We start from the raw sequence: 14975 nt of genomic DNA, 5'->3' as shown, positions 1-14975 counted from the left end.
ATGTTGATCCCTTCTCCAGAGGAGTCCAACAAGAAGCACCCGTTCCCGTGCCCCACCACGTACCGCACGGCGCTGACCCACTACCTGGACATCACCAACTCGCCCCGCACCAACGTCCTCTACGAGCTGGCCCAGTACGCCTCGGAGCCCAAGGACCAGGAGAACATGCGCAAGATGGCCTCCTGCTCCCCGGAGGGCAAGGTCAGGGTCACGCCCAGCACCCCATGAGGATGAACCTGTTCATTGGTCATGTGGATGAACCTGTTCATTGGTCATGAGGATGAACCTGTTCATTGGTCATGAGGATGAACCTGTTCATTGGTCATGAGGATGAACCTGTTCATTGGTCATGTGGATGAACCTGTTCATTGGTCATGAGGATGAACCTGTTCATTGGTCATGAGGATGAACCTGTTCATTGGTCATGTGGATGAACCTGTTCATTGGTCATGAGGATGAACCTGTTCATTGGTCATGTGGATGAACCTGTTCATTGGTCATGAGGATGAACCTGTTCATTGGTCATGAGGATGAACCTGTTCATTGGTCATGAGGATGAACCTGTTCATTGGTCATGTGGATGAACCTGTTCATTGGTCACCATGTGGATGAACCTGTTCATTGGTCATGTGGATGAACCTGTTCATTGGTCATGAGGATGAACCTGTTCATTGGTCATGTGGATGAACCTGTTCATTGGTCATGAGGATGAACCTGTTCATTGGTCATGAGGATGAACCTGTTCATTGGTCATGAGGATGAACCTGTTCATTGGTCATGAGGATGAACCTGTTCATTGGTCATGTGGATGAACCTGTTCATTGGTCATGAGGATGAACCTGTTCATTGGTCATGAGGATGAACCTGTTCATTGGTCATGTGGATGAACCTGTTCATTGGTCATGTGGATGAACCTGTTCATTGGTCATGAGGATGAACCTGTTCATTGGTCATGAGGATGAACCTGTTCATTGGTCATGTGGATGAACCTGTTCATTGGTCATGAGGATGAACCTGTTCATTGGTCATGAGGATGAACCTGTTCATTGGTCATGAGGATGAACCTGTTCATTGGTCATGAGGATGAACCTGTTCATTGGTCATGAGGATGAACCTGTTCATTGGTCATGAGGATGAACCTGTTCATTGGTCATGTGGATGAACCTGTTCATTGGTCATGTGGATGAACCTGTTCATTGGTCATGTTGATGAACCTGTTCATTGGTCATGAGGATGAACCTGTTCATTGGTCATGTTGATGAACCTGTTCATTGGTCATGAGGATGAACCTGTTCATTGGTCATGTGGATGAACCTGTTCATTGGTCATGTGGATGAACCTGTTCATTGGTCATGAGGATGAACCTGTTCATTGGTCATGAGGATGAACCTGTTCATTGGTCAGCATGTGGATGAACCTGTTCATTGGTCATGAGGATGAACCTGTTCATTGGTCATGAGGATGAACCTGTTCATTGGTCATGAGGATGAACCTGTTCATTGGTCATGAGGATGAACCTGTTTGTTGGTCATGAGGATGAACCTGTTCATTGGTCATGTGGATGAACCTGTTCATTGGTCACCATGTGGATGAACCTGTTCATTGGTCATGTGGATGAACCTGTTCATTGGTCATGAGGATGAACCTGTTCATTGGTCATGAGGATGAACCTGTTCATTGGTCATGTGGATGAACCTGTTCATTGGTCACCATGTGGATGAACCTGTTCATTGGTCATGAGGATGAACCTGTTCATTGGTCATGTGGATGAACCTGTTCATTGGTCATGAGGATGAACCTGTTCATTGGTCATGTGGATGAACCTGTTCATTGGTCGTGTTGATGAACCTGTTCATTGGTCATGAGGATGAACCTGTTCATTGGTCATGTGGATGAACCCTGCTCATCGGTCTCCATGGTGATGACGCTCCCCTCCTCCCCTCAGGCCCTCTACCAGAGCTGGGTTCTGAGCTCCAATAGGAACATCCTGGCCGTGCTGGAGGACACGCCCTCTCTGAGGCCCCCTGTTGACCACCTGTGTGAACTGCTGCCTCGGCTCCAGGCTCGCTACTACTCCATCGCCTCCTCCTCCAAGGTGACCCCCGTTTCCTCTCCTGCTCCCTTTCTCCTCACGGCAGCCGTTGGTAACGTGACCTCCTCCTGCAGGTTCACCCCAACAGCATCCACATCTGCGCCGTGGTGGTGGAGTACGAGACGGCCACCGGCCGCACCAACAAGGGCGTGGCCACCAACTGGCTGAAGAACAAGATGGTGGCGGCCGGCGGCGCCAAGGCCACAGTGCCCATGTACATCCGCAAGTCTCAGTTCCGCCTCCCCTTCAAGGCCACCAACCCCGTGATCATGATCGGCCCCGGGACGGGCATCGCCCCCTTCATGGGCTTCATCCAGGAGAGGGCCTGGCTCAAAGAGCAAGGTGTGTGGAGACACCTGTCCACGCCTCTGTGTGTGTTTGTGTGCTCTTGTACTTCTATGCCGGTGGGGACCTCGACCTGACTGACCACAGACACATGGGGACTCATCAAAATGAGGTCATAGCAATCGCTGCCGGTGTGAAAATCACACATTTTTAGCAATTATTTACAAAATATTATAGTTTTGGGGAAATGGTTATTAAACATTTCTTTTAATTTCTTGATGTATTTGACATTAAAATTTTTTTTTTTTTAATCTACCACACCAATGAATTCATGAAAATGAGATGAGTTACTTATTAAATGTTGAACTGAATCATTTCTGTCCTCAAATAATGTGTACAAGCATTTAAGATTACAGATACATCCGTACTTTATTCACTTTAATTCAGTTTACTCTGAACACAGATCTGAGGTCTGATCTGATGATGACATGTGATAACGGGCAGACATGCGACCCCCTCTGTGTGTGTAGGGAAGGAGGTGGGAGAGACGGTGATGTTCTTCGGCTGCAGACATAAGAACGAGGATTATCTCTACCAGGAGGAGCTGGAGGAAGCCGAGAAGACCGAAGTCCTGACGCAGCTCAACGTCGCCTTCTCCAGGGACCAGGAGCAGAAGGTACGCAGCGCGGAGTCATGTGACCTGTTGACCTGCAGGTCACATGACGTTCTTCATGCTCGAACAACACGTTATTTAATTAACTGAACGCTGTTTGATTATAAATGATCTGGAGACTGCATCGGCATGTCTCGATACACTGGTATGGACCTTAACTGTGATATTTGAACATTAAATATTGCTTTCATTGTGATAGAACATATACGATAATATAGTATACATAATTCAGCATTTCTTAAATATTTTTAAATCTACAGTTCTGGTTACAGACTCTCGTTCCACCTCCCTACATTTTCGTAATATGACATGATAATCTAATATCACGACGGTCACAATACTGTGTATAATGTAGCTCAGTGTGTGAGTTGATGAACCCTTTGTTATTTATTGTGTGTGTGTGACTTTTCCACCATGCGATGCACGTCTGAACGACGTTTCCTCTTTCCTGAATGCAGCTGTACGTGCAGCACCTCCTGAAGGAGAAGAAGGAGCACATCTGGAAGCTGATCCACTCGGACAACGCTCACATCTACGTCTGCGGGTAATTAAATGAATTAACGTAAAATAGACTGAGCTTTCATATTAATGTGTTTATGTCGTCAAATTATACTGAATTGAGTAGTTTAATATAAAGGACTTAAGAATGTTCACTGGAGGTAAAACAAAGGCTGAAATATGGAAAAACACATTCTCTTTGGCGCCTCCTAGTGGGATAGTGAGAATTCATTTGAGATATATTTTTATTTTTGTATATATATAAATATATATATTTGTATATTTATATATAAATATATTTTTATATATTTTTATATTTTTCATATTTTTTTATTTATATATATATTTATATAAATATATATATATGTATATATATTTATTGATACATAAATACACATTTATATAATATATGTATTTATATATATATATGTATTTATATACGTGTGTGTATATATATATATATTATATATACATTTTTATTTATTGTATATATATATATCTTCTACCATGTTTGAGGTCGACATCATTGCTGGCTAATGATAATCTTTTTGATTTAAAGTAAAAAATCCTCGTCAGTAGACAAACAAGGAATATATAATCGGAAGTATATATATAAATATAAAGTGACGCTAAAACCAAGTTCTGTTTCTTTCTTCAGGGACGCCAAGAACATGGCTCACGATGTGCAGGCGGCGCTCTACGAGATCGGGGAGGAGCTGGGAGGCATGACGCGCCCGCAGGCCGTCGACTACATCAAGAAGCTGATGACCAAGGGCCGCTACTCTCAGGACGTCTGGAGTTAAAAGGCCTCGCGAGTCAAAGTGGTGCGTTTCAGTTCTCTACGGTTGTTCTCTTTCTATCGGGACTGGAAAGAAAACAAACATTAGCGTGTGTCCGTCGCCCCGGCTCAGCAGAGCTGGAGGAGCAGAAGATCACGAGGCAACACGCCCTCAACTGGTGCTCGGTGCGTCGCGAGGGGCTTCAGGACGACCCGGACAGCAGCCACTGCAGCGAGACTCCGCCTCCTCGCAAATCTGGCTTTTTCTTTGGAGATTCTGCTGCGGCCAATCGCTGCTCTGGATGCGCACCATGTGACCCCCCCCCCTCGTGAAGACGCAGAGCGCTCTTTCAGTTTGTAACTTTCATCTCGTTCATTAACGGTTATAGACGTAACGCCGCAGGCAATAACTGTGTGTCTCAATGGAATGTGTGTGTGCTGCTGCGGTGGCAACGCTGCGGACTTCAAGTCATGTTTTAGAAAGCACTTCAAATACATTAAATATTCTAGATAAATGTATGAATTGTAATGACTAGTATGCAATTATCTGTTGACAAGTGATTCTGCCTGTTATGCATAAGAGGTAAACACAGTGATGCAAAGGGGAAGATCATAAACCCATGAGATTATGAACTTGGTATTTACCGTAATAGAAGGCCTTTTAAACGAGTCTTATTTGTAAAATGCTCATTTTAAATATTGTGCTTGAAACCCGATCTGGCCTCCCCAATAGTGGTTATATTCTTGTTTAATTGATATGCAGAAAGGAGGATGAGGTGTAACACCTGGACTGATGACAACAGACTGCGCCGTTTGTTTCTGTATTTTTATTTTTATTTTGTCCACATATGCACCACGACACGGAGAAGTGAGCCGGCGCATCGGAGCGTTCGGCGTGTCGCTCCGGATCCGGAGATGGAGCGAGAGCTCAGCCTGTGCCTTTTACCTCAGCCTTATGTACCGAGTTAGAAATGAACCTGATGCTTCACCGGCTCGCTGTTTGTTCTTCTTCCATTGTTATACGGTCACCTGTCATTCCTCTTCATTGTGTAATTGTTTGATTTTTTATCAAAGCAAGCATTTTGTAATTAATACAAATTTAATAATTTGATTGCTCTATGACTTTTTTTTGGGTTTCAATAAAGTTAAACTTCATGTGTCTGTATATATGTCTAGACGGCTCCATCACATCAATACTCCCCATGTAGTCATGGAGATTAGAGTTTATGTTTTGATTATGTTGTAATCCAGAGTTATTTAACAGAATCCTGACCGGCAGCCGGTTTCAAGGCTTGTGAAGGCCTAATATTAAATATGTGTTTAAGTTATCTGAACTAAATCTGTCAAGGGACTGATATGATAAATAGTCACTTTAATAATGAATTATACAATCTATTAGTGGAAAACGTAGGCTGAGACAGCAGTTGTTCACATGACTCGCTACCACAGGTCTGTGTAGGAGTGGTTTTTCCATGAGGCCCGTTGGACTTTACAGCACAATGAATGGGTCCAGAAACCTTTCATAGCAAGAAGAGCACAGGTGGAACTAATATGGGCAACCATGGACCTAGGAGCCAAATTAAGTATGCACAATAATATATAATACACTTAATAATAATCAATGTTAACACCGATATGCTCCTTTAAGCTTCTTTGTGTATTTTATATAAGCGCTATATAAATTTGCATTATTATTATTATTATTATTATTATGTATCCCTTTATTCTCAGTGTCAAAACATCAGCAGACACATATGAACATTAACTCGGTCTGTTTTTGAACTGCAGTTCTCGGCCGTGCCGTGTTGTATTCTAGCCTTTCACCAGTAGGTGGCGGTATTGAGATTTAACTCAGAATCCGAGCCGTCTGTGAAACAGGAAGAAGAAGAGCCTGCATAAGGGGAAGTGTCGCAGTGTGCAGCTCAATTCTGTGGCGCTGCGTAGATGTCAACCAGGGTTTTTAGCAACTAGTCACAAGAAACAGATTTCATTGTATTTTTTAACTAAATATACAACGTCACAGAATGGCCACTGGTAAGTCAACTAGTATTTTAAACATTTGTGTCGCTAGATAATGAAAAGTAAGTCGACTAGCATTGAAGCTAAATTTACCGACAACCGCGAGGCCAAAAGAAATGGCTTCGTCTATGTCATGGAACATGGCTTCGTCTATGTCATGGAACATGGCTCATCTTTCACGAGCAGAACTGAACTAGCGCCGCGGGGTTTTAGAATAAACTGATGAGTTTCCCACCAGGACGGTGCTCTCTTTGTTAACACACCATTCTTTACTTGTTTTGATCGCCCACAGAAACACAAAGCTGCTTCCTGAGCAGCGCGGCCGGCCAGCTCGAGCTAACGTTAGCTTCAGCTAGCGTTAGCTCGAGCTGGCTGTCTTTGTTTATACCGACGCTGTCGTTTCACTCCTTAACTATCAGCGTTTAGTCCCCGTGGGTCAAAGGGCCTTTTAGAAGGTTTACAATGTCATAGTGTGACATATTAGTTCAAATTAAACTAAGCATAGGGTGAAATACACTTATAACTATACGGCCGTGTTGCTCGTTTCAAGTGTTAGCCGGAGCCCGGGACGCATTCACCGCCATTTCTTTCCAGGCTTCGCGTGGTGACGCCGGGCCGGCGGTGGTCATGTCGCCGGCCCGGCGGTTAGAGCTCACGTTACGGGTGTTTTCTCCACATAACGTCACTTCAACGTGTCGCTCTTTCTCTTCCCGTGGTCGGTTTGCTCCGCGTCGCTTTAATCACGTTTATTACCGTAAAGTCCGCATGTCTAACCAGAGTTTCATGTTCCCTCAGATTCGGGCTACGGTGGCTCACAAAGGTAAAACGAGCATTACATTAATTCCCCATGTTTAAATAACAATAGTGGAGTGAACAGTTTAACACGTTATGACCACAAAGGCTGCTGAAGGTTGTTGAGTTGATCCACAACCGGAAGTTGACCCGTTTTATCCTCTTGTTCGTAGCTACGGGTCATACGCCGGTCAGCAGAGCGGCGGACAGGTGAGACGTCCCCGAGTTACCCGACTGTTGGCTGACAGGTGTGTACACGTGTTGTCTGTCTAACGCTGTGTCTGTTGCTAGGGCTACGGACCGGGCAACGGCAGCAGCGCCGCGTACGGGGCGCAGAGCTACAGCGGCTACGGCCAGCCGGGCGCCGCCACGCAAGGTACAGGAGGTGGTCAAGAGAAGCGCTTCACAGAACGGACATGTTTGTTCTCAGGGTTCCTACCATGGGGAACCTGGAAAAGTCCTGGAAAAAACTTACATCGGAAAAGTTTGGGAAAAGTCATGGAAATGTGTTATAATCACATGTTCATTCACGCCGAGTTTGAAATAATTAATATGTTTTTAAAGAAAGACGCTCACATATAAGCCGGCGTACCTCTCAATACGCAACATTTTCTAAAATGTTCATGTTTATTCCGAGAGGTCAGTTTGGTCCTGGACATGCACTGGGCAGCATGTGTCGTAGCACTGATACCCGTATGACTCGTTATACTCTCAACCAGAACGTAATTTGTCTTGATCGATCTCTCTGAACTTATTGCCTCAAAACAGAAAATGTTTTGAAGAAATTAAACGTTGTGTTGAAAGAAATGTGATGTTTCTTAACTGTGAATCTCCTGTCAACAGAGGGGTATAGCCAGCCTCCGCCGCCGAGCTACGAAAATTACGGACAGCCACCATCTGGGTGAGACTTTAAAAAGATCTCTGATCAGTGTCATGAAGTCGTATGCCTCTTGATGACGAGACGTGGTGCATCATTTATCTACTTTTACAGAATATTGTTCCACATCTGATAAACCCAGAGGCAGAAAGGCCAATTAAACTAGTAAATCAACTTCTCGACTACTTTTTGGTGATTGATGTTGTTCTGCTCCATTTTTATCTCACGGCTGCTTCATGATGAGTGATGAACGATCTTATGGATGCTTTTAAATATTTGGTATCTCTGTTCTTCCTGAAATGTTTTTGTTGAAACTCCTTCAAGGTATGGCGACAAGTCGGCGACTTCTCAAGGGCAGCCGGGTGCCTACCCCCCCCCGGCCCCCGGAGGCGACAGCTACGGACAGCCGAGCTCTTTTGGTGGCCAGGGGCCCGGGGGGGCCGGCGCTGGGGGGGCCGGCGCTGGGGGCGCTGGGGGGGCCGGCGGCGCCAGCTATGGAAGGTGGAGTGAAGGTACACACAACATTTCTAAATAATGTAGATCACACTTGTTTTCTTTAAGACACAAATGTGCTGTCGTGAAGCCGGTTGGGTAACCGCCCGGCGGCCCTCTCTGTGCGCCAGGTGAGGATGCCGGGCAGGGCGGGCGCTTCGGCCGTGACCAGGGGGATCGCTCTGAAGGAGGCGGCTTGAGAGGCCGCGGCGGCTACGAGCGCGGTAGCTCCGAGCGCGGTAGCTCCGAGCGCAGCGGCGGATACGACCGCGGCGGTGGATACGACCGCGGCGGAGGACCCCCTGGTATGGGGTAAGTTGCATAATGCCACTGCCCCCAAGGTACCTCTACACTGTGAAACACACGCCATCACTCATCAGCTGCATCCCATTGGATAGTTCTCAACACTAATTGGCTAAGGATCGGCAAAGTTATACTTTTTTTAAAAGCCCGATTCATCATAGTTATCATGGATAACGTTGGTGTGATACCTGCCCCCCCGCTGCATCGTGCTTTAAGAGCCTGAACCCTCAGATTCACCCGCGTGGCGGTCATCTGGGGACGAGCCGGTCGACCCTCTGAGGGTTCAGGGACGAACTCGGCCCTGAAGAGCCGGGGATCGAACCGCCGGGCGTGTTGTCAAATACCTTTTGTTTGATTGAGAAGGACACCTGAAGGCAGATGCAGTTAAACTCTCCCATGGACTTGAATCATGCAGCGTTTGTCTAGTCAGCAGTTTAGCAGCAACGTCTTCATCACATCCTGAAGATCGTCTCGCCACGCGGGACTGAACCTCTAAGCTCCTCGAGGAGCACAGGGCCGCGTGCTTTGAGGAGTTATATTCATGGGGTGAATGTTTTTCTTTAAGTTTCACATGGTCGCCCAACGCTCACGTTGGCAGCTCGTCGTTGCTGTGTGGCGTGTCTTGGTTGCGACGCTAATCTCCCTCTATTGAGTCATAGCTTCACTTTTTTTGTACATTTATTTTATTAGTTCACTTATTTCACAGACCATGTTGCCTTGGACTTTCACCTGCAGTTAACTGGCTCACTAGCTTCTAGAGTCTGCATTTAAAAAAATAAAAATAGATTTGAGTACTTTTGATGGTAAATTTAGCCTCAGCTAAAACAAATACTGACATGCAGCCGCATCGTATCCATGGAGACGTGAACCGGAGACGCCGTGCGTCCTTTTAGAGGCTGTAAAATATCAAGTGAAATAACTTGAGCTCCTGACCGGCGTCGGTCAGCGGCGCTCTCATGCTCCTGGAAACACGTGGGAACTTTCCCCATTGAGGACCTGATGGGTCTCGTTGAGAGGAGAGCAGCCAGTCTGAGGAGGGGATCGCGTATCTACTTTATACATTTAGAGTTTTTCTAATCAACTTCGGTATTTATTTACATATTTGAGGTTTTTTTATATGTTTAAATCTGGAGCGAAACATTTTCAGTTGCCAGAAACTCTGTTTGTTGAGCTCTGAAGACGATAGTTCAACCGGCTCCTCCAGAGCCACATCGCCGGCTGCTTCACATCCAACAGGTTTCATTCAAGTGTTGTATTCATGACGTGGAGAACATGTGTGTTTTGTTAACATGGCTCTACGTTTTATACTACAGGTGTTCAGAGATTGAACTAAAACTTGGACCTCAGTTAAAGGATCTCATAAACACTCAGTGGAAGATTGCTTATTAGTTCACATCCGCATAGTTTGGTTTGTATATAAAACATATATATTACTTGTAACTGCTGGCGTACTGGCTCTCGGCATCAATCTGGTCAAGTAAAACGCTCCAAATTCAGTGATCCAGATTGTCAATCTACCTGGTTGTTCAATCCGAGCTAGTCGCCTGTTAATTGATCTCTTAATTGACTAACGCATTCCTCGTGTGAGACGTTTCCACCGTAGTCGCACATCCTGGCAGGAGTGCATACTGATGGGGATGTAGGGGAGCTTTGAGCTCTCAGGTGGGACACAGGAAAAATCCATCATATCTCCAATTTTTCCTCTGCAGTGGTGGTGACCGTGGTGGCTACAAAAATTACGGTGGTAAGTGACGAGCATCAGAACTGTGTCGGTGGGGGAGGAGAGAACTTAGAAAAGGGAAGGGGGGGGGGTAAAAGACTCGGTGAATGCCACCATTTTCATGTCCGGATCCCAACGGGACCGTATCTCTTAAAGACTTCAGATATGGTAAAGCACATGGAGCCCGAGTCGTAAGATAATGGTATGTTGCATGAAGACGATGATAGTCGACCAGGTGTTCCCGGGACGAAGAGGGGAGACATTCTAAGACCGGAGACTTTTTGGTTGTTTTCATTTCTGGTGTTAGCCCAAAAAAACCAGAACAATTCTGTTCTTTTTGCACGGTGTTGGTATGTGATGCAACGGTATGAAAACAGCCGTCAGAGCCGTAGACACGGACATTGTTAAACTCTTTATCGCATCGCTTTGATAGGGACCGAGTTATTAGTCATCTGTGTGAAACCGAGTTTAAACTCTGTGCTCAAGTTCTTCTCCCTCGTCTCTGTTTTACAGGCGCCCGAGACTTCGACTCACGGGACGAACCGGGTGAGACCATTATTTACATTACAGGGGGGGACTGTCAATGGATGAGTCGGATATCAGAGACTAGCGCATAGGAAGGGGTCGTAGGTCATGGACAACCTGGAGACGTCCTGGAGTTTAAAAATGTTTATTTCCAGTCCAGGAAAAGTCCGTAAAAAATTAAATAAGTTTTGGAAAAGTCATTTAAATATATATGCTGAGTTTTTAATAATTAATATGCTTTTAAAAGAAAGACGCTGTTTTTTTCGCACTGCAAGTGAATGCACCATAGAGTCTTTAATTATTTTAATCAAACTATTGTCTCATTCATTTGTCATTTAAGTTTAAACTGTGTGCTTTGGAATTGTCTGTTAGTTTAAATACTAGTTGTTTATATTCTTAGTTTTAATACTAAATGTTTATATTCTTAGTTTAAATACTAAATGTTTATATTCTTAGTTTAAATACTAAATGTTTATTTTATTAGTTTAAATACTAAATGTTTATATTTTTAGTTTTAATACTAAATGTTTATATTCTTAGTTTAAATACTAAATGTTTATATTCTTAGTTTAAATACTAAATGTTTATTTTATTAGTTTAAATACTAAATGTTTATATTAGTTTAAATACTAAATTTTTATATTCTTAGTTTAAAGACTAAATGTTTATATTCTTAGTTTAAATACTAAATGTTTATATTCTTAGTTTAAATACTAAATGTTTATATTCTTAGTTTAAATACTAAATGTTTATATTCTTAGTTTAAAGACTAAATGTTTATATTCTTAGTTTAAATACTAAATGTTTATATTCTTAGTTTAAAGACTAAATGTTTATATTCTTAGTTTAAAGACTAAATGTTTATATTCTTAGTTTAAATACTAAATGTTTATATTCTTAGTTTAAAGACTAAATGTTTATATTCTTAGTTTAAAGACTAAATGTTTATATTCTTAGTTTAAATACTAAATGTTTATATTCTTAGTTTAAATACTAAATGTTCATATTCTTAGTTTAAATACTAAATGTTTTTGTACAGATTTCACGATGTTTTCCAATCATAAAATAGTTGTGTAAATCCTCTTGTAGCTAGTATGTTTATAATCTTTCGTTCTCTCTCCGTCTCTCTCTCTCTCTCAGGTGGCGATCAGGACAACTCTGACAACAACACCATCTTTGTTCAGGGACTCGGGGAAGAGGCCACGGTTCAGGAGATCGGAGACTTCTTTAAGCAAATCGGTATCATCAAGGTACGAGTCTCTATGAGCCGCGCCAACGCGGCTCAACACGGTTAGAAGGCCGTGTTCTCCACGGTGGTGGTTCTTCTAACGCTTGATCCTGATCGTCGGGGCTCGATCACAACAGACGAGTCACTAGCAAAGCCGTTGATTCCCTACGGCGCGGCGGCTTTTAATGCTGAGAATATTTCAACTTTTAAGCTTGAGGCGGACCGCACAATGTCACTCGCCCAAGAGAACCAATCGGATCAGGAGGCCCAAGAGAGCCAATCGGATCAGGAGGCGGGCTCTCCTTCCTGTTTTCCTGACGAGACGCTCATATTCGCGATATTTAATGACGAAGAGTTTTATAATTCTGAATGGAAACACGACTCCAGCTGAAGGCAGCCTCACCCCGGTTCGTATGGATGTGAATGGATGTTGGCGCTGATTGGGGGAGGGGCCGTAGGCGCTGATTGGCTGCCACGCTTCCGTCAGTCTGCTCCAGGGCAGCTGTGGCTCCTGATGTAGCTCCACCACCGGGATGACTGTGTGTGTGACTACTGGACTCTGGACTGTAAAGAGACTTCGAGTGTCTAGAGAAGCGCTATATAAAATAAATTATTATTATTAAGGCGCTCTCCATCGAGACGCCATTCGCTGTTCTCCGTACTCTTTCCTTTTTTAAATACCGTTTGCGCTCCAGAGGCGTTCGTCGAGCGGCTCGTCTCCAAAGCGTCGTCCGCGAGGAGGTGTCAGAGTGTTCCTGCATTGAGCTTCAACGGGTCTCTAGTTCTAACTTTATTTACTTCTCTTTTCTTTTAGATGAACAAGAAGACCGGGCTGCTCATGATCAACATCTACTCCGACAAGGCCACCGGGCAGCCGAAGGGCGAGTGCACCGTGTCGTTCGACGACCCGCCGTCTGCCAAAGCCGCCATCGACTGGTTTGATGGTGAGTCTTGTGGCTCGCGACCTGCAGCCCGCCGCAGCGTTAGCGCCCCGCTAACCGACCTGTGTTCTCCTATCAGGCAAAGAGTTCAAAGGCAAACCCATCAAAGTCTCATTCGCCACCCGCAGAGCTGAGTTCGCGCAGAGAGGAGGAGGCAGTGGAGGAGGTGCACGAGGAGGAGGCCGAGGAGGTGGGTGTTCCTCCAGCCGCTCCGGGAGCTTCACACCTGAAGCGGCTTCTGACCGACTGTCTCCCTCAGGTTTCAGAGGCCGTGGCGGAGGAGGAGGAGGAGGAGGAGGAGGAGGACCAAACTTTGACATTAAGGGAGGCGACTGGCCGTGTCCCAACAGGTCTGCTCTCCTTCACCACATCTGCTCTGCCAGGTGTGACTAGTATTCACGTCTCTTGATTTCTTCCCTCAGCTCTTGTGGAAACATGAATTTTGCACGGCGGCAAGAGTGTAACAAGTGTGGCACCCCCAAGCCCGGAGACGCCGGTGGAGGAGGTGAGCTCCTCACGTCTTCACTCGTCCCAGAGCGTCTCCACGACCTGGAGGCCGTAAAGCGTTCGCCCTGAAGACCCCCGTCGTCGCTCTGACCCGCTTGTTGTGACTCTGCAGATCGTGGAGGAAGAGGAGGTTACGGCGGCGACCGAGGTGGCGGTGGCTTCAGAGGTCGTGGAGGAGGTTTCCGTGGAGGAGACCGTGGAGGAGACCGTGGAGGAGACCGTGGAGGAGACCGTGGAGGTTACGGAGGAGGAGGAGGAGGAGGAGGAGGAGGAGGAGGAGGAGGATTCGGAGGCGGCGGCGGCGGCTACAAAATGGGAGGACGGTTTGTGAAATCCTTCATTTGGGGTTCATTGAGTTCGACCTGTGGCTCTGTCATGTCATGTTGGGCATTTATCCAAGAGTACAAACTCAGAACAACAAGAATCACGACAGTAACTTTTCTTCAAGAAAGACAAACTCCAAAAAACCACGCGTCGTAGCATTAAAGTGCTAATCTGTCTTTATTGATGTAGTTTCACTCAACGACCACTAGGGGGCGCCAGAGGTCAGTAAATACAGACTGACTAGTTTAGTTAGAGATGCTAATACACTCATTACATCGATGAAGATTACTGTGTACGACTATCTCGCTATCTTTTATTTGTTAATGTAACTTTGTGTTCTGAAATGAATGTTGTCATCAACTCATTCAAATCTGCCGTTGAAAGTAAATCTAACGCTCGCCGTATTCCTGCTGCGACCTTCACTGTGTTTACGTCCTCCTGACGAAGGAGCACGCTCGTCTTCATCACCGCCATGTTTTTCCTCCTCAGAGGCGACCGCAGAGACGACAGGAGAGAACGGCCATACTAGTGTTGAGCAGACGGACGCCGCCCGAGGAGGAGGAGGAGGAGCTAGCTTGGGAGAACTGGGGAGGGGGTTGGAGGGGGGGGGCAATCTGATTGTCTGCTCTGTGGCCAGAGCATCCCAACTGCTATGCTCATGGGGGGGGGGGGGGGGGGGCTGACGGTATGTGGTCAAATGTTGTTGTTTTTTTTGGTTTCCTCCGCTTTTTGTTTTATTTTCTTTGTACATCTTTTTAATTTCCTCCGATTGTAGTTGCAGATGTTGTTGTCGGGTAGACTTCGTGTCTTTTGTTTTTGTATGAACGGATTTCATGTTTTACTTGGGTTCTCTTTTTTCTCCCCAAAATGATATTAAAAGACTGATCTTTGCTCTGAGGTGTGTGAGTTCATAGAGTAAAT

At 45.3% G+C, this 14975-nt stretch overlaps 2 protein-coding genes across 5 annotated transcripts in view; both read left to right on the top strand.

Moving 5' to 3' along the window:
* Positions 1 to 5491, top strand: part of porb (P450 (cytochrome) oxidoreductase b) — a 38480-nt gene extending 32989 nt beyond the window's left edge. For both annotated transcript variants that reach the window (XM_056440897.1, XM_056440898.1), the window contains 6 exons: positions 20 to 201; positions 1946 to 2095; positions 2167 to 2434; positions 2908 to 3053; positions 3509 to 3594; positions 4207 to 5491. In XM_056440897.1, the coding sequence (XP_056296872.1) occupies positions 20 to 201; positions 1946 to 2095; positions 2167 to 2434; positions 2908 to 3053; positions 3509 to 3594; positions 4207 to 4351 (977 nt within the window). In that variant the 3' untranslated portion in view covers positions 4352 to 5491. The remainder of the gene's footprint in view (positions 1 to 19; positions 202 to 1945; positions 2096 to 2166; positions 2435 to 2907; positions 3054 to 3508; positions 3595 to 4206) is intronic.
* A 748-nt stretch (positions 5492 to 6239) lies between these two features.
* taf15 (TAF15 RNA polymerase II, TATA box binding protein (TBP)-associated factor) lies at positions 6240 to 14944 on the top strand. 3 transcript variants are annotated; one of them, XM_056442130.1, is made up of 16 exons: positions 6240 to 6360; positions 7141 to 7165; positions 7311 to 7347; positions 7429 to 7513; positions 7981 to 8038; positions 8339 to 8526; positions 8638 to 8818; positions 10519 to 10553; positions 11043 to 11075; positions 12195 to 12304; positions 13097 to 13226; positions 13303 to 13413; positions 13483 to 13573; positions 13646 to 13728; positions 13843 to 14053; positions 14556 to 14944. In XM_056442130.1, the coding sequence occupies exons 1-16, from the start codon at positions 6351 to 6353 to the stop codon at positions 14581 to 14583; spliced, it is 1416 nt and encodes a 471-aa protein (XP_056298105.1). In that variant the 5' UTR covers positions 6240 to 6350; the 3' UTR covers positions 14584 to 14944. The 3 variants fall into 3 exon arrangements, with proteins under 3 accessions (XP_056298105.1, XP_056298104.1, XP_056298103.1); XM_056442129.1 differs by having other exon boundaries at positions 14544 to 14944; XM_056442128.1 differs by having other exon boundaries at positions 13843 to 14944.
* The last annotated feature ends 31 nt before the right edge of the window (positions 14945 to 14975 follow it).

The sequence above is a fragment of the Pseudoliparis swirei genome, chromosome 20 (genome assembly GCF_029220125.1).
Source record: "Pseudoliparis swirei isolate HS2019 ecotype Mariana Trench chromosome 20, NWPU_hadal_v1, whole genome shotgun sequence".
Classification (NCBI taxonomy): domain Eukaryota; kingdom Metazoa; phylum Chordata; class Actinopteri; order Perciformes; family Liparidae; genus Pseudoliparis; species Pseudoliparis swirei.
The sequence above is the reverse complement of the archived record's forward strand: the minus strand, read 5'-3'. Positions and strand labels throughout refer to the sequence as shown.

What these genes read in the sequence shown, in the direction of transcription:
- taf15 (XM_056442128.1), top strand. An exon ending in CTATGGAAGGTGGAGTGAAG is followed by an intron (nt 8,527 to 8,637) that starts GTACACACAACA and finishes TCTGTGCGCCAG; the next exon opens with GTGAGGATGCCGGGCAGGGC. An exon ending in TGGCTACAAAAATTACGGTG is followed by an intron (nt 10,554 to 11,042) that starts GTAAGTGACGAG and finishes TCTGTTTTACAG; the next exon opens with GCGCCCGAGACTTCGACTCA.